The 24,894-nt window shown below is 46.1% G+C and overlaps 1 protein-coding gene across 1 annotated transcript in view; it reads right to left on the bottom strand.

The window, feature by feature from the left end:
- GRSF1 (G-rich RNA sequence binding factor 1) overlaps window positions 1–24,894 on the bottom strand; it is a 484,726-nt gene that overhangs the window by 358,693 nt on the left and 101,139 nt on the right. The window contains exon 3 of the mRNA XM_086961766.1: window positions 22,716–22,871. Coding sequence (XP_086817892.1) covers window positions 22,716–22,871 — 156 coding nt within the window. The remainder of the gene's footprint in view (window positions 1–22,715; window positions 22,872–24,894) is intronic.

The following is a 24,894-nucleotide window of genomic DNA, read 5'->3' as shown; positions in this document are numbered from 1 at the left end:
GGAGGATGCGGGACGCAGAGGAGAACATACTCGCCCACTATTGTTGGGTAGAAATTGAAAAGCAAGCCAGAATCTAAAATTCAATCTTCAAAGCCCTGAAGGCTTCGCTCTTGGCACTGAAGTTAGAGAAGCCCTGGCTCACAGTCTCTACATACCCGGGGCTTCAAATCTGTAGTTAACAAAGCCATAAAACGGAATTCGTTCTCTTTAGATAAAACAACCCTAGCAAAAAAAAAAACATGCCTGGTCGATGATACAGACATACCAGAGGTTGCAACCCCAACCTTATTTGCTAGACCATTTCCCGCATCAGAAAAAGCACTTTTTCACGCTACTAAGGGTTGAGTCTTATCCATCTAAGGACCTAACCCCTAAATGGAAATACGCAGCTTGGACGAGTCTTTATTGCATCTAATATGCATTTGTCCTGCTTTAATAGTAACACGCAAAATGAGCTTTCGGGAGGTTTTCAGGAAGGAACCAATAAGAACCTGCGGAGCAGCAGTGATTCATTGTCTTAGGGGCTCATCTATCCCACAGTCCTGCATAACCATAAACTTTTTTAAAAATGCGGCAAAAGAACTGGCCAACGCATAACTTGCTAACCAACTCAAGCAGTCCTAGAACATTTGGTTTTGAAATCCCTTGACTGCCTTGTTTACATGTTAATTCTTCTTAAAATATTGCCTTTTTTATACCTTTTTTAATAACAACAACAATGTACACTTCTGCATGTTTTATCTATGGTGGTTTTCCCACCCTTTTATGATTTTTTTAATGAAATCAAAATAAAAGTATATTTGACTGACTGCTGTCTGTCACCTGACAGGTGCCCAGAAAGACCTTTCCCTCCCCAGTAGATCACTACCCTCCCTTTTCCCATTAAAATGGCTATTGCCTCCAGCTTTCGGTTTGTCAGAGGAACTCCCCTGGACACCCCGAGCAGGCACACCTCCGGCGAACACTCCACCGCCTCCCTCACCATATCTGATATTGTGCGCAGTACTTGTGTCCAAAAACGGTGCACCCTCCAACACCTCCAGGCCGGATGTATAAAGTCGCAATCTGGTACTTTGCATCTGGAACAAGTCGCATCTGCCCTGAGGCCATATCTATTTAGACACAGCGGGGTGTAGTACATTTGATGCATAAACTTAAAATGTATAATCCTTAGATTACCATTTGATGTTAATTGGCCAGTAAGTGTGCAGCATTCCCTCCAGTCGTCTGGCCTAAGTGATGTAGAAAGCAGCTCCCTCCGTTTTGTGTATGACGTGTCCTGTGGGGGGGGAGAGGGGGGGAGAGGTGGGGGGGGGGGGGGCGGGAGTTTTTCTGGGAGGGGCTCAAAGTTCACATAGATGCGGGGGATATTGTTGTTAAAGAAGGGGGGTTACGCTAGTGGAGCTTGCTGCCAGAGAGGTAAAGTCTTTTACTATGGCAAAGATTTCTTTGGTGTTACTTGTGATGCTTTTTTATTTTTATTCGATTAATTTTTATTAAGATTTTCAAAAATAAGGAGCAAAGTATATACAAAAGTATAAAATCACGACATAAGGAAATAAAACATAGTTCCGTTCAAAGACATACTTCTAGAGGGAAGTATATAATTAAAGTAAAGGGGGACGTACACATGTTATTGTGCTGCTTTTGATGCGGTCAGTGAGCGTGGAGCTTCTGGTGGCTCTAATTTGCAGATGGTATCGTCTGAGGGTAGACTTGTAGGTGCTTTTGTCTGTGTCAGTCTGTCACTATCTGGGTTTCAGTTGCCTGCAGTTGCATTTGGGGAGCGGAGATCATGTGGGTACCAGCTTGCTTGCGGTCTGGTTGTGGCGGCTTTTTAGCTTTGAGAAGAGTCAGGATATTTGCGCTGGCGTGTTCCAGGCGTTGAAGCTGGAGATTGCTGTTGTGTCGAGGGAGGGGTGTAGAAGTTCAGAGGGCCAGGATGCTTCTGAGAACTTGTTCCATTGTTCATTAAAAAAAGAAATCTATGTTTAACTTCCAAATCACATTAATGGTAATCATCCCCAGTACGACTACCAATCTGGTGTTAGATCACACTACAGCACAGCGACCATTAGCTTACACATCATATATGATGCTCTCTCACCCACAGATAAACATTACACCCCGATTCTGGAAATGGTTTGACCTCTCTATTGTCTTCGACATAGTTGACCATCCCACCCTAATATACACCCTAGAATCTCGAATGAGATTCACTGACAAGGCCCTTCACCGGTCCTCCTGCTACCTTTTCAACTAACAGCAGTTTGTTTACGTTGACACCTCCAAGTCACATAAGATCACCATCACCTGCTGAATCCCCCAGGGTTCCAAACTGTCCCCCAATATTCTCAATCACTACAAGAAGCTGGTTGGTACTCCACTCAGAGGACCCGAGTGGGAGTCACAGTGAGCAAAGATTGTGTAGACTAGAAACCAGAACTCATGAGAAACTTTAAACATCTCCTAATAAGTTATGGAAAATTGATGAAGTATTTAATTTGCTTGCAAGCTAAATGATCTAATAGGTCTGTACGAGGTCGAAAGAGTTTTAATAGGTGATACAAGTGCTTGTATGTATTAGAGTTCGATGTACTAGTTATTACGACTGAGAAAGAATAGCCAACTTTTTATATTAAACTTATTCTTGGATGAAATAGGTTACCCTGTAAGCATCCGTTTGTAGCGTATGATACTATAGATTCACATGCTCTGTGGCCTCCTGCCATCTGGTATTGGGCTTGAACAGTTGACACTTGTTTTTCTTTGAAGAGATCTATCAAGTCATGAGGTATAGGGACTCCTCCTTTAGTTTGTAACACACATGGGTACCGGCTCCTTTGCTAGATTTTCAGCAAAGCGGTTGCGAGCAGAGATGGAGCAGTAGATAAGACAGTTGGTGACCAAGCAGGAAGTTATATACAAAGAGTTTGGTGACCATGCAAGAAGTTCTACACAAAGAGTTTAAGTGTTTAAGTAAAGATCTGTATATCTGCAACAACCAAAGGCTTTGGGCGGTGGGCGGGAGCCATGTGGATCTGCAGCACTACACACTACAAACAGATGCTTACAGGGTAACATTCCGTTCACAGCCATGTGTGGCTGTAGATACATATTCTCTGAATATGCTGTAAAGCGGTACTCCCCTCAGTGGGGGATAGCCGGTGGATGTTCAGGAAGATTAAAACAAGTTCCTTAGAACAGCATGACTAACTACCAAGTAGCCATCTCACAAATGTCAACTTTGGGAATATTCCAAGGAAAGCCATAGTAGCTCCTTTCCTTCGCATGGAATGCTGCCTGGGAGAACCATGCAAAGTTATTTTGGCCTTAGTGAGCAGGTATGAATACACCTGACATATCACTTGGCTATTAGCACCTTAGCCACAACATGGCTTTTGCGCGGTTTGGCAAAAGCAACAAAAAGTTGCTGCATCTTGCAAAAGGACTGGGATCTGTCAATGTATTGCATGAGGGTATACTTGACATCTAGGGTGTGAAGGGTCCTTTCTACTAATGGTTGTGGCTGATGGAAAAAGACAGCAATCTTATTGGTCTGGTTGGGATGGAACGGGTATACCAACTTCGGAAGGAATTTGGGCTTAGTCCTGATGACAACACTCTAGCTATGAACGTGGAAGAAATCCTCCTGTAAAGTGAGGGCCTGCAGCTTGTCAACACATCTCAAAGATTTAATCACAACGTGGAACACAACCTTCCAGGAGAAGAACTGTAAGGGGCATGAATGTTCAGAACAAGGACCTAGGAGTCTGGTAAGGATCACATTAAGGTTCCAGACAGGGGCAGGTAGTACCCTTGGTGGGATAACTTGTTAGAACCCTTCTAGCAAGTTTTGATACACTAAGTGCAGATGAATGGAAGTGTAAGTCAGGCCAAATTTTAGAAAGTGGAGAGAAGCGCACTGTCAATCAGTCAGATAATTTACAAGCTTTGAAATAAATGATGAAACTGTACATTTGCACGTATGGTCATACCATAAAAGTAGCTCTAACCATTATCGATTCAGTTTACACTGTATTACAAATGTGTTTACTTGTGTGAGAATCATGTAAAAACACTGCTCTGGGGCGCCCCTGTGTTGTAGTCAGTATATATGTCACACGCCTTAACCCCTTGTATGCTGATGACGAACCCCAGCCGTCATGCACTACGGTGCTCGTGTGCTGATGACGGCTGGGGTTCGTCATGGCCCGCCCCTGTTCATTTGTTTACCGCACAGCGGCGGAAACGGGCCAGCAGCGAAGGGGTTAAGGCTGTGGGATACTATTTGCTATGTAAAAGTCTTAAAAAGTAAACAAGAGGCAGTGATTTCGAATCATGCAATTTAAATTCTCTTTTTTACACTGATCTGAAAGCATTACCAGAGTGGAGAATGATTTTGTGGCCACACAGCCCATATTGACTTAATGGGACAGGTGAGCTAAGAAATATTATTACATTTTTATATTCTTTAGATCAAGCAAACTTGTCTTCCCCTGATGATGTATTTGCACAGGAGAAAAGGGAGACAACAAGCAGAAGGACATCTTAACATCCTTCATCATCTTGAAGTGGTATATTTGATCAGCAGCAGAGTCTGTTACACGACGGTTAACCAGTTGCCAAAGTTAGAGGGTCAAATGACAAGGACTCTAATCCCCTGTAGAAACGTTGACTACTACAGATCGAGAACAACCCGCATTTCAACCAGAGCGGGATACAGATGACAAGTTCTGCGCAGTAGGCCAATACGTGAGCAGCTTATGAACTCCACCATTCTGGTGGGGGCGTGGTAGCCGGCCATGATGGCAGTCGGGTACTGCTAGAGCTCCCGGGCCGACGGGGGCATTATCCTGAATGTCGGCACCTTTGGGTCCCCCAGAGACACAGCGACGGAAGGGGGAACACTAGCGGAGCCCTGCTGTGCCCTTGAGACCCGCTGACGGGCGGGGGAGGTCCCGTGCAATCTGGCGCTGACCGAGTGGGCCTGCTGAGGAGTGGAATGACCGAAGCCTGGAGCCACAGTAAGAGGAGAGGCCGAAACACCCGAGCTGCGCGGCACCAGAAGTGCCCTGCCTGGAGACCCTGCGGCGCAGTGACACCACTGAGATGGTCGTGGTGCCCATTTGGGAGGTGTAAACTGTGACACTGAACGGTGACAGGCGGACATATAGCCCGTACTTGCTGAGGAGAAGGGGAGGAGCTCGCCGGCACACCGCACTGTTGGAGACCGCCGCGGGACCAGAGGGCCGCACGACGCTGCCGGCGGGAGGTAGGAAGTTGGCGGATTGAGGCGGAGGGGTGGCACGGCGAAAATAGCCCCCCCCCCCCCCCTCCCTGTGAGATTATACTCCGGACCCGAGCTGCGGGAGATCCCGGCCAGGTGCGGGGAGCTACGGAGGAGACCCCCCCCCTCCCCCCTCCCCCCCTTTCGCTACAGACACGGCTCGGGCCTGCCCCATGAGGGGGAGAGACATCGCTGGCCCTCACGACACACAGAGGGGAGCTAGGAGCACGCACTGATAGCGCAGACGAATACGAGGCCCGGACCTGGGCAGAACTCTGGGGCGTGAAACACGCGGCGCTGCAGTGGGACAAAGAGGCCTGAGACCTCGAGGGTGGGGAGGGCCCCAGGTGAGGCCCCTTTTCGAATCGGAGTGCAGGACACCGGAGGGAGGCTGCTAACACCCGAGAGGGGGACGCATTATAATTGAGGCAGAGATTGCAGAGGCGGGCCCCCAACTGCCTTAACTTGTAGAGGTGTCGTGTCTCCTATATGGACCCATTGACCCTGGCAGGCCGGAGTATGCCAAGGGGTGTTTCTCAGACGAATCCCTCGCGCCAGATCGGTTTCTGAGGCGGTGGCCTCCCCGGGGGCCCCTACAGTGCTGAGTACCTTGGGAACACTAGTACAGGTCATCATGGTCTGCAAGGGAGCGAAAGTGGCAGAGAGTTTGGGTGGTCCCATGACTGTGTGCACTGTGCAGACTGCTGGGGATGGAGGGGTCCTCTCAGGGACCTCCGTGCAACAACATGGAGACGAGCAACCAGTGGACAAGCTGGATATAATCCTTAAAGAAATACGAGATTCTAGGACGGCGTTGGAGCAGCAGATGGGCACCCTGGCCACGAACTTGTCCTTGTTAAAAGCGGACCACAACAAATTGACGGATAAAGTAAAGGATCAGGGCCTAGGTATAGCGGACCTTACGCGGCGGTAGCGCACCACACTACCTCTATTCAGCAACTCCAACAGCAGGTCACCTCCCTTATGGATAGGGTGGAGGACGCGGAAGGCCGTAATCACCGCAATAATATCCGCGTCATAGGCCTTCCGGAACGGTGCGAGGGGGCCCACGTTGCAGACTTTATGGAACAGTGGTTCAGGGATCATATCACAACGGAAGGCCTCTTGCCACATTTCTGCATAGAGAGGGCGCATAGGATCCGGACTGGTCGGCCCCGACCTGGCTGTGCCCCACGCCCTCTTCTTGAACGGATACTCAATTACCGGGACAGGGATGTTCTGTTGCAGAAGGCGCGGGAGAAATCCCCCATCCAGTACAACAACCAAAGGATCTCACTCTATCCGGACTATACCAACATAGTACATAAACAGCACTCCTCGTACATGGAGGTGAAGAGGAAGTTACAAAAGGCTAAGCTCAAATACGCGCTCCTCTTCCCTGCCCGTCTGAAGATCATCCATGGCAGGAAGACACACTTCTTTGAAAGCCCATCGGACGTCGAAGAGTGGTTGGACATGATGGGTATTGATGGGAGTCAGGAGGTCACTCAGGAGTAAGCCACCAGCGAAGCGAGGGATAGCCAGGCACGTGAAGATGCGGCGTCCTCAGAGTCGAGACGACACGGCCCTTCGCGGGAACAACAGAAGGAAGATGAAATGGAAGACTTGGCGATGGTGGGCACGTTCCGGGAAGACTCGGAGGACAGCACTGTTCACTCGGACCATAGTGTAATCCTGTTCCCTACTGTTACGCCTCGAGCGGCAGATGACCTGCTGGACAATCGAGAGAGAGGATGGCCCTGATTGGAGCGGACTACTTGTAAAACAAACATATCGTATCCTTAAAACTCTGATATTTATCTATGGCTCAATGTTTTAGCATACCAAAGGGGGTACGTGTAACTTGAAATATGTATTTACTGCTGTCTTACACTGTGTAGCTTGTGGGTCTTTACCTGTTTCAGGCATCATCCCATCCTCTTCAAGTGGGCCGTTGGGCAGCCTGGTCCGCACACAGTTTGAGATCAACATAGCGTTTCATGACCATCTGAAAGTGTTGTACGCCCCCTCTGGCCAAGAGGATCCGGACCGAGTGTCAGAGTTCCTTCGCGATCTTCCATTCCCGGTTTTGACGGCTGACGTCCAACAGGAACTAGAAGGACCCATCACACAGCGTGAAATACGGACCACCATTAAATCCCTTAACCGCAACAAAACACCGGGTATAGACGGGCTACCCGTGGAGTTTTACGCGACCTACTCTGACACCTGGTGCCTGTTCTGGAAAACCTTACCTGAGTCGACGATGCAGGCATTGGTTATCTCTATACCTAAACCTGGCAGAGATACCTTGGACATGACGAACTATAGGCCCCTGTCGATGCTCTCCACAGAGTAGAAAATACTTAGCAAGGCAATAGCCTTAAGATTACAACTTTATCTTCCTACCCTTGTCCACCGAGACCAGTGTGGGTTTCTCCCTGGACGTAGTACCTCCTTGAACACACAGAGGTTGCACGCACTCATGACGACCACGCCGCGGGAATACCCCAGGGCTGGCTGTGTAGCGCTGGTTCTCAGACAGGCATTTGACTCTTTGTCTTGGTCATTTATGTTTGCAACCCTGAAAAGATTTGGCTTTCTGCATTCCTTCTTGGCGTGGATTAGATTGTTTTATAATGATATTACTGCTAGGGCGCGCACAGGATGGCACGTCTCCGACAGCTACTCAGTAAGCCGAGGCACTCGGCAGGGTTGCCCCCTCTCCCCGATCTTATTTGTCCTCACCCTCGAGCCCCTAGCTATAGCCCTACGTGCCCGGGGAGAGCAGATGGGCATTTTGATTCGGGGAACACATAACTTGATATCGATCTACGCAGACGGTATCTTATTGTACTTCAATGACCTAGAGACAGATCACACTGCTATCTACGATATCTTTCACCACTTTGATGAGATTTCAGGTTTGGCTATTATTAACCCAGAAAAATCGCAAGGCTTTTATTTCAGGGAAACACCAGGTCCTGTTTCCATTCCTTTTGGAGCTTGCCTGATCCCGGTGGCCCAGATCACATTTAAGTAACTGGCGATCCAAGTGTACAGGTCGCCAGAAGACCAAATTGACGGGAATATTAAACAAGCTATTACGCGTCTTCGCAATAGTGTGGGCTTCTGGACTTCCTTGCCTCTGTCCGTCATTGGCAATGTGAGAAGTTGGCCTGATATATGATGTCTCCAATTCTGGGGGCACCTTGTATCAGTCCAAACAATCCCTTATGGTGTTGGTTGTAAGTCAACCTTATAGACAAGCTATCCTAAGGGTAGCATGGACTAAGCTGCCTTAAAGGCTTAACTCAAGAGGGCATGTGAAGCCAGCTGTTTTACCAATCACAATCCTGTAATATCAAATGAAAGGACACCACACAAGTTATATATTATAAAAATATATGTATTTATTACTAGAATAATCCTCTATACTCTTTATGAGTCTAGAAGCACAAGCGTTTAAACAAAAGCACAGTAAAACATATGAAAGTTGCACAATTATGGATGAGGCCCAGGGGCCACGCAAACCATATACTAAAATAGTGGTATAAGTATCACTACTCGAACAGTGGTAAGGCCAGAGGCCTTGGGAATCGCTGGGGCTATTCGGGACTAGCAGTGGTGAAGTCGGGAAAAGCCTGCGGGACTCGGGTGCAGCGCTTAAAGCACACGCATGCACCAATGCAAAGTCAATGGTGCGTAAAAGTTACAAAGTTACTGTTAAAGGAGTCTTCCGACTGGATTAGGATTACCAAACTTTAGACTTAGACACTAGAGGTGTATACCAATGCAGGAGCACCGACGTTCACGAGTTACCTCACCCACAGGTAGCGGGTGCATAGGTGCCAAAGTGTGTTGGGTTTCGTCACGCAGTCTGATGGTGCCTGGAGATGAAGATGCTGCAGGCGTCCTGAAGAGAAGTGTCCGGTGCGATCCAAGGGTGGATCGAAGCTGAAGGGTACCTGAAAGCAGAGGGGACAGAGTCTGGGTCACTCAGCAGTGACCAGGGTGGAACCAGGAAGGAACCAGGCAATGTCGGGCGCAATCAGGTGGTTGTCGAGAAGCTTGTCTCCGCTGCCACGTGGACTCTGGGGCACCGAGGATGTCCAGGAGTGGACCAGAAGCTGTCCCACGAAGGCTCTCGCTGTCAGCGGTGTCGGCTTACGGATTGGAGCAAACAAACCTTGGCAAACGCAACCCACACAGGATTCGAAGATCACTTCTTACTCGGACCAGCAAGGTCAGAGCGGGTGCTCCTTTTCAGGGGAGCGAGGGCCAGTCCAGAGCAACCGGACTGACAGAGCAAATTCAAAGGTTCGTCGGTACTGGGGCCGCTAACCAACGGGCAAGCGACCGGACCAACGCGTTGAGCAGGAAAATGCAAAAGGGCCCCACGCACCACTCGTCGAGGGTGGAGGGGTGAGCTTTGGTGCAAAAGCTGCTCAGGGCTGGGGCTTCTCAAACCCCAATGCACAGCGTCGAGGGAGCCTCGGGAGCTGCACAGTCAGCACTTCGTGGTTTTTCCAAGATGGCCGGCCCCACGCTTCAGGTCGCCTCCATGGGTCTCAGATTCGCTGGGACTGTGGATCGGGCTGTAAGAAGGCAGGAACGCTGGGTCTTGTCGATCTCTGTCGCTCGAGTTCCAGCGGGAACTGCAACAAAGCAAACGGTGAGGCGCTGCATGGTGCCTGTTTGCACAGGGTGGTCACTCCTGGACCACAAGGGAGATTCTTCAGTCTTCTACGTCGAGTAGAATGTCGAAGGGTCCAGAGTTTCGTTTCATAAGTTTCAGTCAGGATAATCTGATGTGCGTTGGCACTGCTCCCACCTTTATTCCAAACTGGGGGGCTGGATTACCTGCTAGGTCCCTCCTATGGGTGGGACCCAGGAAGGGGGTGGTTACACCCCTTTCCCTTTGTCCAGGGTCACGCTGGGACTGGGGCTGGTGTGCCCCAGAACCGGTTTGACCGGATTATGCAAGGGGAAGCCTTGTGCTCCCCAGGCAGTGTCTAGTTTCATTCAACCCACCCTGTCCCAATACACTATCTCCTGTCTGGGGAGGTTTAGCACCTCCCTGCGACAAGAAACCCTTTGTCCAGGCCTCCCCTGCCAAGTTTTGGTCAGCAGTAGGAGGTCAGACTTGTGTCTGTGGCAGCAGCATCCATTTTGTGATGCTGAGGCTCTGGTTAGAATTAACCGCATTTTAGCAAAGTAACATGTCTTCTCCCTCTAGAAGGGTGGAATGCTACCCCCGTTGCCAGGACTGTCGAGGGGGTAGTATTCCAAAGCGTATGACACCTTACACGACATGTTTTGATAAAGCCAAACCAAAGTTAGCACATAACCGCGATGGATTATAATGCACTTAAGAGTATATGGTATGGCAATATCCCGGAGCAGCTAAGGGAGTTGGTCCCGACAGCTGCAGACAGGCTCAGCTCATGCTAGAGCACCATCTCACATAAAACCAAGCACTCTGCCTCCAGGATTGTTAAGGCCTTCCATAGGAGTGACTTATAGGTGTATATGTGTCCAGATATAGGTTTAGATATAGGTATACTATATCTAAGCAAGGGGTGATTACACCACCTTGCCCCAGCTGAGTGATCAGCCAGTTGTGTCAATTTGGATAGCCAGCCAGGGGTGGCAAAAGATATGCTGCAGCCCCTGGTAGGCCTTGGATGCACCTATGCCCTGGGCACCTATAGTGCACTGTACAGGGGCTGATAAGGGGACCCAAGCCAATTTAGTTATGCACCTAGGGTACATGGAATCCATTTTAAAGAGAGAGCAGATAGCCTGGGGCCCTGATTAGCAGGGAACCAGGCCAACTAAGTTGAAAACCAGCTAAACACAAGGCAAAAAATCTGGGGTAACCATAGTCAGGTATCCACCTTCCTACAGGCAGGGTCACAGTTTCCAAGATGGTCATGCTCCCCGCATGCTGTATTTTTTGTCAATCTCCCTGTAATTTTACCTCAATAAGTGTTTAATGCACTCAATGCCCGCTTAATCAGCCTCATTTGGGTGTCGGTAGGAGACGGATTAGCCCGCGTAAGCTGCAACTAGGGATCAGATCAGGGGGCCTAGGAGCCCCAGAATTCCGGGGCTATTATTATTATTATGCTAGACAACTCCAATGGCTATCGTACTGGACGGCAGGTAGGAATCTCCACGAAATTGACTTCACGCCGGAGAGATTCGGACGGGGAGAGCTACACGCCCTGCTGCTCCCGAGGAGTCGAATTCCTACAGACTGTCACCTGTTTCTGCGCACTGCTCTGCTGTGCTGGAGGAGAGCCCTAGCATACACTTCACCGGCTGTACCGTACGCAGCAAACATCCCCCTACTGGGTATCCCAACACCACAGGGTAGGCTTACGGAAAGGGTGTTGCGCTCCTGGATGACGGCCGGGATAACAGGAGTGGGCCCCTTCTTTGGAGACAGTAACCTATTGGATCATGACACCTTCCTACAGGCTACGGGTGCTCACCCCCCCCCCAGACTTTAGCTGTTACACGCCGCAGTCACGCATTACATTAGAACCACTTGGGCGCCACAACAACTCCAACCTGAGCAGACTGAACTGGTTGCTTTATTATACTACATGGGAGCAGGGGGACACCTAGTCCGCTGTACACAGGGGTCAGAACACACACATCAATCTCGCTCACGACACTTAGGGACACCTGGGTTCAAGACACAGGCACAATGCTCACAGATAAAGAGTGGCAGATGATCCTAGAACACCCAAGGCAGGTTTCACAGAACGTTAAGTTCAGATTTATACAGGTGATGGTCTTGCACAAAGCCTATTTGACCCCTTTATGTTGCATAAAGTAGACATATGAATCTACACATAGGGTTCATTGCATAAAAACCCTAGCTTGACACTGCTGGGTGAGTATCTAAATGATTTTGAAAATATAATCAGGTCGTGCAGACCTGGCCATACTGGCTACTCTTTGGGCCTATTTTTCTACCTTAGAAACAATTATTAAGCTGTATATTTTGCTCAAGAGGATTTGTTTTCATCTATTAATATCACGTATTCACGTTTATACACTATCTTAGGAAAGAAGATTACATACGGACCTACCGGATACCACGGCATACACCAGGTTCTGGTAGGGTGGTTCACAACCATTGATGTATAGTTTTTCTTAAGATTAATTATGTTTACAATTGTGTCAAACAAAGTCTATATTATTGCAGTAGCATTTCATCACTTGTAGGTCCTGAGGAAAGCCGGTCACTGCTACCCTTACGGCTGAAACATGTTGACCTTCCACCTATTGCTAAAGGATAGTGATTTTTTCACACTGTCTGGTTGTTTTTATTCTTGACATTTGGACGATTTTTAATAAACATTTTTTTTGTCCTTATAGTCATTTTTAATTATCACACTCACTTTTGCACTGCACACCATCAGTACCATTGGTTTGAAAGTACCTTGGCTAAACCAACTAAGGACAGAAATCTAGTGTTATACAGCCATTCCACTTTTGGTCTGGGCACACAGATTTCATTCCACTAATTCCCAGATGACGATGCTCCGCTAAAGTGGTGGGCTGATGTTTTCATCCTCTTTAAGCTCATATGACAGATTTGGTGAATTGGCCTATAATCTCTTATTCTGTATTTTGGGTATCTGATTAGGGGTGCAGAGACTATAGAGTCATTAAATATTATCCCCTAGACCCCCTTTCTTAAAGTGTGTTTTTATCGACTCCTCAAGTTAAACAAAGCTGAATATTCCTTAGCACAAATCCAACATATTTACTATGAAGAAAGCAAAAAAGGTGTGCAAGCTGTTGGCCACTAGATAGCAAGGGGAATTGGTCCAATATAGTAGTTATTAGTTTTCAAAATGGGGCTTTTGCTCAATTCTATCAAGAGCTCTATTGTGACGACTCGGTAGACATTACAGTGGACCTATTCTTGCAGAAATCCAATCTTAGCAAGGTGACCGATGACCAAAGTTATAAGTTAGAACCACCCATTTTGCCGGAGGAAATTTATTTAGGCCGTTAAAACCCTCAAAACATCTAAATCCCTTGATGGATTTATCTCGGCTTTTTACAGAACCTTCTGGTTCTGCTACCCTGGTTGGAATTTTTAAGATATAGCTAATCGAAGGACAGTAAGCCTTCAATGGCCAAGGCAAGGATATCCGTAAAGTGAAAACCCAAAACAGTGTTGCTCGTACAAGCTGATCTCTCTGTTGCCACATTATAAAATGTACACCAAAGTAACAGCTTACTGGCTGCAACCCCTGTTGGAGGAGCTTGTTCATCAATATCAGGTGGGATTTAGTCCTAAAAGGAAAATTGGGGAGGACAGAAAACAAAATCCCATGTAAAGTATGGTAAAGCCATGTTAACTTTATATTTCTAAACCTTCATTTATGGTCCCCGAGAACAGGGGTAGCAAGGGCAATTCTAAGGGCGAAGAAAAGCCAGAGGTAAAAGAAGCCTGTGCCCCTTTGCAATTTATCCCTTCTATAGCCAGTAAGCACTGTACAATACTTGATTGCCACGCATGTTACACTTAATATTAGACTCTAACACATGCAGACAAGTCATCAGATTGTAATTTTTGAATTTACATAAAAGCTGTCGCGAGTTAAAGTTATAAATGTTAGCAAATCTAAATAGATCATTAAATGGATGTGCAGACAAAAGGCTGCATTTACTTTTGCAAGTGTTGGCATCAAATTCCCTCTTACCCAGCCCTTTACGAAAACCTATATAGTATGTTTTAAGGATTAGATTAGATAGTTACCACACACGCCTAGCGCCAAGAAGTGGGAGAATGCTTTCACGTTTTTTTTTCACAGCAGGATCTGTATATGCACTGGGGGGAAACGAGCAGTTCCGAAATGCACAGGTTAGACATTGGGTTAGGTCAGGAAGGCTACTATGCGCCTGTTTACTGACTGAAAAACTACTAACAAAAGTTTTTAGAAGATACGCATCTGATTTCACGGATCTATAAACTTTTGATCAAGAGCCTCTCAAGCTCTAGGCTTGCGGCCCAGGAGGGAAGGAAGAAATAGAGGAGGGAAGGAAGAAATAGAGGAGGGTGGAAATCATACCTGAGCAGTGGGAAAGTACATTTAGGACCTCATGCAAAACATGCTGGTTAGAGTAGAAGCTGGTAAAATACTCTTGCGATGGCTCTTGACCCCCTCACAGACTTCATCTTATGAATGACAAAAACAGAGACCCCCACAGTTGGAAAGGATGCAATCAGGTGGGCCAAATGACCTACACAATATCGGAGTGTCTGTGTTTGTCAACATTCTGGGTGAATGTGCTGAAAAATACGGAGGAAATAACCAAAGCTACAATCACCTAGTTTCCGAGTAGCATTATACTAGGTGGGATACTCTATTACTGACAGCAAAGCAGCATATAGTAGTGTTGTTGGTTAAGACACCGGCTTCTGCCATATGAGATGGTTATAACAGACTTTGGCAGGAATGGATAAGATGATGGCTGCACTTCATGACAAGTTTTGCAAAGACCTGGAGACCGGTCCTACAGTTCTTCACTGAATACTAGGATGCTGACATGTTCTAATGCGCTCAGGGCACTCCAGATAGTAGAACGATAAGCAAACAGGACACTATTCATTAACGTAACATTACATAGGGAGCAGGTGTCTTTACTCTTGTTGTATCTAAGCTATACCATATTTTGGGGGAGCTTAGATTTTACTTGTACGGTCTGTTTTTTTTCTCTTCTTGGTCGCTGCATGTTTGAAAAGCAACAAAAAGATTTGAAACTGAAAACATAAGATTTTACTCGGAGCACATTTAAAACCCACTCTGGTTAATTTTAGGCCCTGCACCAAGTTCTCTAATCCACCGGCATTATGGTAATTGGTGTCAATGTGCATGAGCTACTATGCCCACTAACTGTGGCTTGTAATGTTGCAGATGCTAGTTGTCACGTCAATGAGATGGTCTTTCTATGATTGATGCTGCCTCCTTTGGAATGCCTCTTTGTTCCTTTGAGTAATCACCAGTGGCAGCACATTACTAGCTCTTTGAGGGATCGGACCCCAAGGCAAAGGATTTTAGTGGAATTTCACAACCCACAATGAGCTTTGTGACAGATGCCAAACCCTGCAGCTGACATCAAGTACATCCAAACAACTGACACTCATATCAAATGCATCTTATAGAGACTTCTAACCACATATTCCTTACATTAGAATATCCTTAGGCCTCAGACTGGATCCGGAAGAGTTTCGAGCAGTACCCCTGCATGCTGTTAAGTGACATTGTTTGGTTCCGCATCGCCGTGGTCCATGCCATCAGTGACATGCGCAGTACCTATATAGGAACATCCTCTGCACGCGGATTTCACTTATTTCCTTTCTACACCAGATAGCGTTGATCCTGTCTGAGCTACCCCGCTGTCACTTTTTGACTGGCATTTAAGACGTTTTGTCTAACTGTTTTGAGAATGTTCACCTGGTATGAGGGTTCAGTTTGTGCAGAAGGTTCTGGGACTCTTCATAGAGCCCCTCCCGAAAGTGGTCATCGCATTTCAGGTTGTTGGAGAAGTCAGATAAGTTCCACAAACACAAGAAGTCAAAGAAGTCGAAGAGGTCTTCGACTTCGCCTCATCCGTCAAAGTCTTCTGATGAGACACAGGAGCGTCAACACTTTAGGCCCTAAGAGTTGGCAGAAACTAAACACAGGTCAGCTTCGCACTTCACCGATTTTCCCGGGGCTGAGCAACCGCCCAGCTGAAGGCGCTTTAGGAGGCCTTGCACCTCATATTTGGGCAGCCCAACATTTCTGGAGCACAATCGGGCCCACTGGAGCGGGAGGGGACCCTAGTTGACCCACAGCTAGCAGGTTCATCCTCCTCACCATTCAGGCCCCATGCATCCCCTGCTGGATCCGGCGTAGAGCCACCGGCGAGACTGAGACCTTCCTTGGCACCCACTCCAGTGCCACCGCCGCCACCGAGTCTACAGAGAAGGGAGCCTCTTTTGCAGTGGCGGTACATAGGGCGCTTGGGGTCTTGGACCTTCAGTTACCCACGGTGGCACTCGCCATCCCAGCATTCTCACGGTTGCCAGACTAACCTCTCACCTGTTGTGGCTAGGTTCCTTTAAAGGCCTGCAACATATGTTTCCCCCGTACGCCATTCATCATATCCAAGTGGGACAGAGCAAGCATGCCCACTATAAGGGGGGAGGGGGTTGTCGGTTGTCGGATGCCTGGCTTCACCTTGGGGGTGCCCATGAGTGGACATCTCACAGGGAAAAGCCAGGAAGGGTCCCACAGTGGTATGAGTACAGCGCCTGGACACCACAGGTGGGGTATCAGTGTGCTATACAAGTACGATATTTCATTTCATTATTTCATTTCAATTGTCCTCAGCATTATTATCTGCTACGCATTGGCCAAGGGGCTTGCAAGCTCACTCCACCAGAGCCAAAGCCAACATTCCAGTCCTGGGCATCTGTCAGGTAGCAACGTGGGCCTTGATGCACACGCTCACCAAACACTACTGCCTGGACAGTCAGGTCCATTGTTATGGTCACTACACCATTTTGTGCTACAGGACTTTGATTGAATTGGATTTGCAGTTCCACACCAGGGACGCATTGCTTGGGTGTCTATTCTAAGGTAAGGAATCTGCTGCTAGAAGTCTCTATCAGATGAACAAGTTACTTACCTTCACCAACGCTTTATCTGATAGAGACTTTACCTAGCCAAAGGTTCTTTCCTGACAATCCCATTCTCTCTGTGAACCAATTACGGAGTAGGGAACATGCTTCTTGGGGACTTAGTTTGTCACGCCAGTGGCCAGCGCTCAACGTGGCTCTGCTTTTCTGGGCCCAGAAAGCTACAACAGTAACAGAAGTCAGCTCACCGATGTGGCGTCTATAAAGGCAACTGACACGTCACTTCCAGCGTGGACTATGCTGATGCGGAGCTAAATGACGACACCTACCTGCACACAGGGGTACAGCACAAAAATCTTCCAGTTCCAGTCTGATGCCTAGGCATATTCTAAGATAAGGAATCTGCGGCTAGATAACAGTCTCTACCAGATAAATAGTTACCAAGTTAAGTAACTTCTTCACAACAAAAGCCAAAGACTTATTAGTGGGCAGCAGTCCGGCAAAAGTTTCAACTTGAGACCTTTGTAATTTATAAGAGCATTTAAAGGTGCACCTGCACAGATTCCCATTGTCTATCTAGGTAAGTCTGCTAAGTCTGTATGGAAAATAGAGTATGCGATTAAATATAATGGAAACACTCCCGTGTTTGTTGATCCTTGCCACCAGCTTGCTATCGCATCAGGGGACTTCATCCCCCATAGTTCCAAGAGCCGGGAGGCACCAATGTGTGTTTTCGCGCCAGAAGGCGCTAAAAAGGGGGCTTGGGCTCACGCAGCTCAGTTACCTCGTAGGAGTCTGCGGGGGGATTCTGCATTAACATAAAGGATGGCAGGTTCACCACCAGGGTTAAGCCTTAGAGATGACCAGTGTCGTAATCTGACCCAATATAGTTGCCCGACTCCCCCCATAACGTTATTTAAACCCCCTGGGGAGGAGGCAATGGAGAGTGGTTTAGTGTGTTCAAATAGATTTCTTCCATTAAGCCAAGTAGATGAAACTGATTGACTGAAGTCCCTCACATTACCTGGAAGGGAGGTGGGAGCAGGGGCCCCTGAGTCGGGTGCGGAAGCCAACTTGAATTGTAAGATTCTAAGTTGGAACATAGCAGGGCTTAGAATGAAAAGTGCTGAACCTAGGTGGCTTGACTTTCTTAACCACATCTGCTCTAGTGGAATTCTGCACCTATGCTGAGATTTAAAAAAACCCATGTTACATGACGAGCTGGGCTCGTCATCAGCGTGCGAAGAGGCTACACCATGACGAGCCCAGCTCGTCATGAGCCTGGAAGGGGTAAAAGTTCACGATTTTGTGGGTTTACGAGAGACATCGGATAGGGTCATTTTTGGGTGGAACGGGTATAAGTCCACCAATGAGCCAGCACGGCCCTCGGTCTAGGGCTGAGCAAAGGGGGGCCCTTTTAATTTTAATATCATTAAATTTGATAGGAACTCATTGTATTGTGGGCACAGGTTCCAGTAATTGTTTAGCTGTAGAAATTACTACTGCCAACTCAATGGAAATGTTCATTGTAATTTTTATTAATTCATTAGCGTATAAAGTTCCAAATGGACATTTATGTACTTTAAAATGTTTTCTAGAGAACTACAAACTTAAACAAACCACTTTTTATTCTATTATCATTTTGGGAGATTTTATTATTCATTTATCTATGAAGGATTGCCATGTTGTAGACCATTTATGACCAGAGGATTCCCTTAATTGCCACTTTGAGTACACTCTGCAAAGAGAAGGTTTTGAGGATCTTCTGGCAGTAATTGATCTTTGCCAGCCAAATACATATATCACGGAGGAGAGGATTCCTACCTTCAAGGCAAGAGGGCAGGATTCTATAATTGACTATGTATTGATCACCCCGTATTGCTTTCTCGAGTGGTTTATTACAGTGCTCAATGGTCTTTTTACAGTGATCACAATCCCGTCACTCTTGAGTTAGGTGGGGCAAATGGAGTAAAAGGTAAACAAGGACAACCCTCCACTCATACATGCGTAAAACCTCTGATCAGTGACATAGGCTAAAATCGAATAAAGTAATGCCAGAGCTTTTCCTTCAGGACTTAATGCGTAATGCTGAAGAGTTTCGACATTTGTCTTAACCCTATAAATGAGGGGGCCGAGGTTCTACTGGCATTTGAAGACCTCTGTGCTCAGGTGGCTTGTGGCCTAACATTGCCTAGTAGAAGACGCACTGAATTGGGTGAAAAATGGTTTGATAATAACTGCTCAATTGCACACCAAAAGCTTATCGTTGCCATGAAACAGGTGCCTAGAGATTGCTCTTATATAGTCCAGTTGGGGCAGTCTTATAAATGTGTGATGAACTGCAGAAGAAATGAAATTAAAGAAAATGCATGGAATGACTTGCTGTCTGTTGAGGTCCTTAGCCATAGCTCCAGATTTTGGGCCATAGTTAATAAACCATTTTTTACAGGACATAATAACACGCCTTTACAATATAATATCACGGAGGATCAGGGGTATTCCTATTTTAACTCTATTTACGGGGGTGTGACTGGGAGGGGTTCTCCAGTTATTTTTGATCAAGATCAGTGTAATACAGCATTGGCTTTTACGGAATGTGAAGTGGAGAAAGCAATTATTCAAATGACTATAACATGGCTCCCAGCCTGGATTGTGTCCCGGACGACTTGTACAAACAGACTCCGCCGCTTTGGGCTAAAATTCTAACTAAACTATTAAATTTGGCCAGTAAGCATGGATTTCCGCCATCCTGGTCTCTCTCTCGCATCATCCCAGTTTTTAAAATGGGTCAGAGAGGTGATCCAGGCTGCTACAGACCCATTTCTTGGATTGATTCAGTAGTTAAAGTTCTAGGCAGAGTGATTTTAAGCAAACTCTCGGATTGGCTAGATGACACCAGAATTTTAACAGATTTTCAATATGGTTTTAAAAAAGAAAGAAGCACTTTAGACCAGTGTTTAAACCTGCACCTATTGGCCGAGAAATATACAGCTGCTAAAACAGGTACATTACAGTTGGCCTTTATGGATCTATTCTCTGCTTTTGTTCTAGTAAATCGATCAAAGCTATGGGCAACATTGATAGGCATGGGGATGGATCGCTGCCTAGTTTATTTTTTAGCAGAACTCCATAAGGATCTTTATGCCAGGGTTAGAGTTAGCCAAGATGGCAAATGCACAAAGCACTTTAAAATAGATAGAGGCGTACGTCAGGGCTATATCCTAGTTCCCTTGCTCTTCTCCCTCTATATAAATAATTTAGACAGCTTTCTTAATACTGCTAGTTTAGATATCCCACATGAAGGAGACAGGGTTATCCCTGCACTCCTATACGCTGATGACGCGGTCTTGCTGGCCTGCTGGGTTGCAGAGGCTCCTGGATTCTTTTGGGTCCTTTATGCAATTTTTTGATCTAATTGTTGACAAGACTAAATTGCATATAATGACAATGGGGCAGAAGACAAAAAAGCTTAAATCCTTTTATTGTGAAGGGGTAGAATTGACAAGGGTTTCTTCTTTCTCTTACCTGGGAGTCTCATTCGATGAGGGGCTCGTGGGTTTCTCAGCAAAAAAGCTAAAAAACATGTGATGTCGAGATCCATAGCAGCCATCCAAGGTTTTGCATCCCAACTTGGAGCGAAGCCCCTTGAAGCCTTGCTCAATATCTATACATCCAAATGATTTGCTATAGCAAGGTATGCAATTTGGGTATATAAATCTGCAGCGGGGCACCAGACAACCGAAAATAAATTTTTAAGATACCTTCTGGCGGTTCCCCAATCTACCCCTACCTCAGTTATACACCAAGAACTGTGCACTGGCTTCGTTACAGACCCGATAGGTCTGGGCCTTGTGGCATGATGGATAACGATCTGGGCTAACCTAGAATTGGCATTGAAAAGAGAAATTCCCAAGGACTGTGTCGCCTTGGAGCATGCAAGTAAAATTCAATAGCTACAATATGTTAAGTCATTTCTAGACAAACTGAGATGACCTGAACTTTTTGCCTCTCCAGAAAAGATAGTGAAAAGGGACTTGGTATGGGTTAAAATGCAATTTTTAAATCTGTTGAAACCCACTGTGAGAGCTTACCTTTTGTCAAAAACTGTCTTGCAGATAGAACGGTATACGATAATGGTTACGAAGCCTTTCCATCATTTTCTCCTAACTAGATTTCTTCTCAATCTCATTCATTAACTTTTAGCAGATGAGCAGAGATGAGTAGGGTAAACTATCTAGGCCCTTGTACATGTGACAATTTCTCGATACAGGATACCATGCATTTTACGATGTTTTGCGATAATTTTAGCTCCATGCGGAGACATTTTTTAATTCCTATTCTAAAGGGGAAAGGCTTTATACAAGTCAGACCTGCCTTGTTATATTTTCAGATGCTAAATGATCCTTGGGAGATTTTTAATGTTGCAATTTTTTTTGTGGCGGCTGTTAGGCATAGGAAGAAAGGGTGCTAGACATTTTAAACTATGGCTGATCATATACTCCGATACAAACCTGGCTTATAATTTGCTTATCAAATGTTTTTATATCTGTAAAAAAGCATCGGAGGATGATGTTTTATTGATGTATTTGCTGTTCGACATATGAATTACTAGCTATCCTTTTTATTTGTACTTTTTATTGTCATGAAATTGGTGCATTTTATCTATCCCAAAATGTATTATGAATGTTATCTATTTGTAATGCTGGTATGACAATTGTTGTTTGTTGTGTACTTTTATGGCTATTATTAGCCGAATAAAGTGGTTTTGACTGACTATAGAAACACTTTATAAATATTTTATCAATATTTAATTTACCTCCTTATTCTGGTTTTAGAAACGGAAGCCAAGATCGGTCTATAGACTGCTGCTTCAATTTTGAAAAAGTGGAGGGAACTCTTCTTTCACAGGTACAGATTTAAGTGCCTAGAAGCTGGAAAAGAACCTGGGCTAAACGCCATGCGATATCATGCATGTGGTACAAGACCAGCATTCTTTTAGTTGCTATAAACTTAGTACTCATTAGTTAACACTTTGCAGTATTAGCCCCTTCAATCCATCTTCGATTTCACACGTGCTCATATCCCTCGCCCACATTTATTTTTCACAATCGTGACAACGGTCTTCCCCATTCAGCATCAATCACACCAACATATAATAACCAATTTAAAATTTAAAGAACATTTTTGTGAACTATTACTCTTTAGAGTCAAAAATAATAGCTACGTCACCAAATGACAAACGCTGACTGCATTGGCAACTTAGCCACAATCATTAACAACAATAATTCGATTTAACAACCCGACAATTTGTTTTCATTCATTTCCTAACAAGAAACTGTGCTAGCAGCATGCTAGCACTCAGAAGATCAATACAAAGTGGTTTCTTAGAAGTCGTCTTTTGAGCATATGACGTGTGCAAGATTTTAATTTATGTACCAATTACCCTCATTTTGCTGGTCTTAAAACTAGAACACCCAGTCAACTTGAGGGTAAACAAATGTTTAATGGGATACACAATGGCCTTCCTCCTGGGAGAAGCCTGAAGGATTGCACACCAAGGAGCTCCTTGTATAGTTTATTCAATTATGACTGGCATTCCTTTGAGGAAAAGGTGGCAAAAAGACTAACACTTTGGCAAAGAGGAAAGTAAACTACATGCAAATAAAAGCCATGAATGAGGTGAGAATCAAATCGCTGTAAGGAGTATTGCTTCAAACAGTAAATTCACATAATAAAATATAACATGTCTGGAAAGAACATACCAACCTTCAATGTACCGCTGACCCATGTACTTCCTGTGCTTCTCCATTGCTTTCTGTACATCTTCCTCAGACTCAAACTCAATCACAGCATCTCCTCTTGGTTTACCTTCTCGGTTTAGAGGAAGATGTATGCCCTCTTCACGGTTTCGGATCTTACAATCTAAAAGATGAATCAGGGTAAAATTCTGTTAGATTGAGTAACCATCTAGCAGGCTCCCTGAAAATTCCAAGCTTTCCCAAATCACCCAATCAACGTGTACATATTAAAAGACTTATTGCCACATCTTGCAAAAAGGGTTTCATACCTCAACATAAATCAAACTCTGAGGTCCCTTGTGGAGGCAAGGGGACCTTTAAACTGGGGTTCTGTACAGAAATGCAATTAGTTGTGCGCTGGATTTAATTGCAGTCTAGAATTTACAAAAACAGAAGAGAGAAAAAACAAGCATTGGAAATGCAAAAGGTCTCGCATTACAAAAGTTAGAGCTATTGGTCTTGTAAATGAAAAATATTTTATTTATTTTTTGTTTTTTAAAATAGCTAAATTGATAGCTTTGTCATTTACAATGCCAATAGTTATAACTTTCGCGAATGTGACACCTATAGCATTTGGAATGTAACATGTGTTGTATTTACGTGACTTAGATGGCAGCTCTGGTCGTTAGGCCACATCTCTAGAGAGCAGGAGAGTGCAGCAGGGGAGAGAAGCACAGCAATGCAATAGGTCTCGCATTAGGAAAGTTTGAGCTATTGGTATTGTAAAGGACACATTTTTTATTTATGTGCTTGTTTTGAAAATAGCGAAATTAATACCTTTGTTATTTACACGCCAATAGTTTTATCTTTCGCAAATGTGACACCTATTGTAACACAATATGTGTTGTAGCACTGAGTGGTGTGAGGGTGAGGGGGGTGAGGGATGTGAGGGTGAGGGATGAGAGGGTGAGGGGGTGTGAGGGTGAGTGGGGGTGTGAGGGTGAGGGAGGGTGAGGGGGAGTGAGGGGGGGTGAGGGTGTGTGAGGGTGAGGGTGTGTGAGGGGGTGCGAGGGTGTGTGAGGGGGTGGGGGTGAGGTTTAGGGGGTGTGAGGGTGAGGGTGTGAGGGTGACTGAGGGTGGGTGAGGAGATGAGGGTAAGGGTGTGTGAGGGTGAGGGGTGGTGATGATGAGAGGGTGCGAGGGTGAGGGGAGGTGAGGGTGTGTGAGCTGTATAGATGTTTTGCAAAGTATGGTAGACTGCATGCATTTGTGCTTGCTGCAGACAGCACAGAAATTAACAGTAAACAGTCCACCAAACCATAAAACAGGCAAGCAGCCCAAAAACATGCCCACACTATACACTTTGACCGGTCAAGCCAGCCCCATTGGGCACTGCCAGACTGCCCTATAGGCAGGGCTACTGGAATTATGAGGCAAGGGAGGACCAAATTATGAGGCAATGTTGACTAAATTGTGTGATAAGAAAGCGTAAATAATTCTACGTGATGCGGCATGTTTTGTTTTGAAGCGACTGAGCTACAAACTATTTTTGGGGGTTCAAATCTGCAGATTATACAGCAGATTATGGATTAAGTGGAAACTGGGGCAAATCTGTAACTGTGCGGAAAACACAGCGACAGCAGAATTGCATAGTTCTGGTGTCCTTCCCTGCTTACAGCCAGGGCAGTCTGAACCTAACCATCACTGCTCAACCAGGACCATTCGATGTTCCCTTGCAAGCCTGCACGGTCCTCCGAACACCGCGCTGCTACCCATCCTGCATTCCTCTCCACTTATTTAAACGAAGCCCCATTTACTCACTGTTGCACGTGGGTGTGTGCCTGCCTCCATGCGAGCTCGGGATAGCCTATGTGGGCTTCCCTCACGCCAGCACGACAAACGGAGGCAGTAGAGCGGCAGCAGCTACAAGCGGGGCAGAGCAGAGGAATCCCGAAGACTGCAGTGGGGAAAGGGCGGGCGGGAAAACAACGGGGGTGAGGGCAGCAGAAGAGAGATGGTGGGCACAAGGCGGTATCAGAGAGCGAGAGAAAAGGCGAGGCAAGGGGAAACGAGTAGACAAGGACCAGGCAGGGGCGAGCGGCAGTGCCAATTAAAAGATGGAGAAAGGAGGTAACGAGAAACAGAAGCGAGATGATTAGACTGAAAGGGCAACAGTGGGGATATATGGGGGATGAGAAGTAGAAAGA

The sequence above is a fragment of the Lissotriton vulgaris genome, chromosome 3_1 (genome assembly GCF_964263255.1).
Source record: "Lissotriton vulgaris chromosome 3_1, aLisVul1.2, whole genome shotgun sequence".
In the NCBI taxonomy this organism is placed as follows: Eukaryota; Metazoa; Chordata; class Amphibia; order Caudata; family Salamandridae; genus Lissotriton; species Lissotriton vulgaris.
The sequence above is the reverse complement of the archived record's forward strand: the minus strand, read 5'-3'. Positions and strand labels throughout refer to the sequence as shown.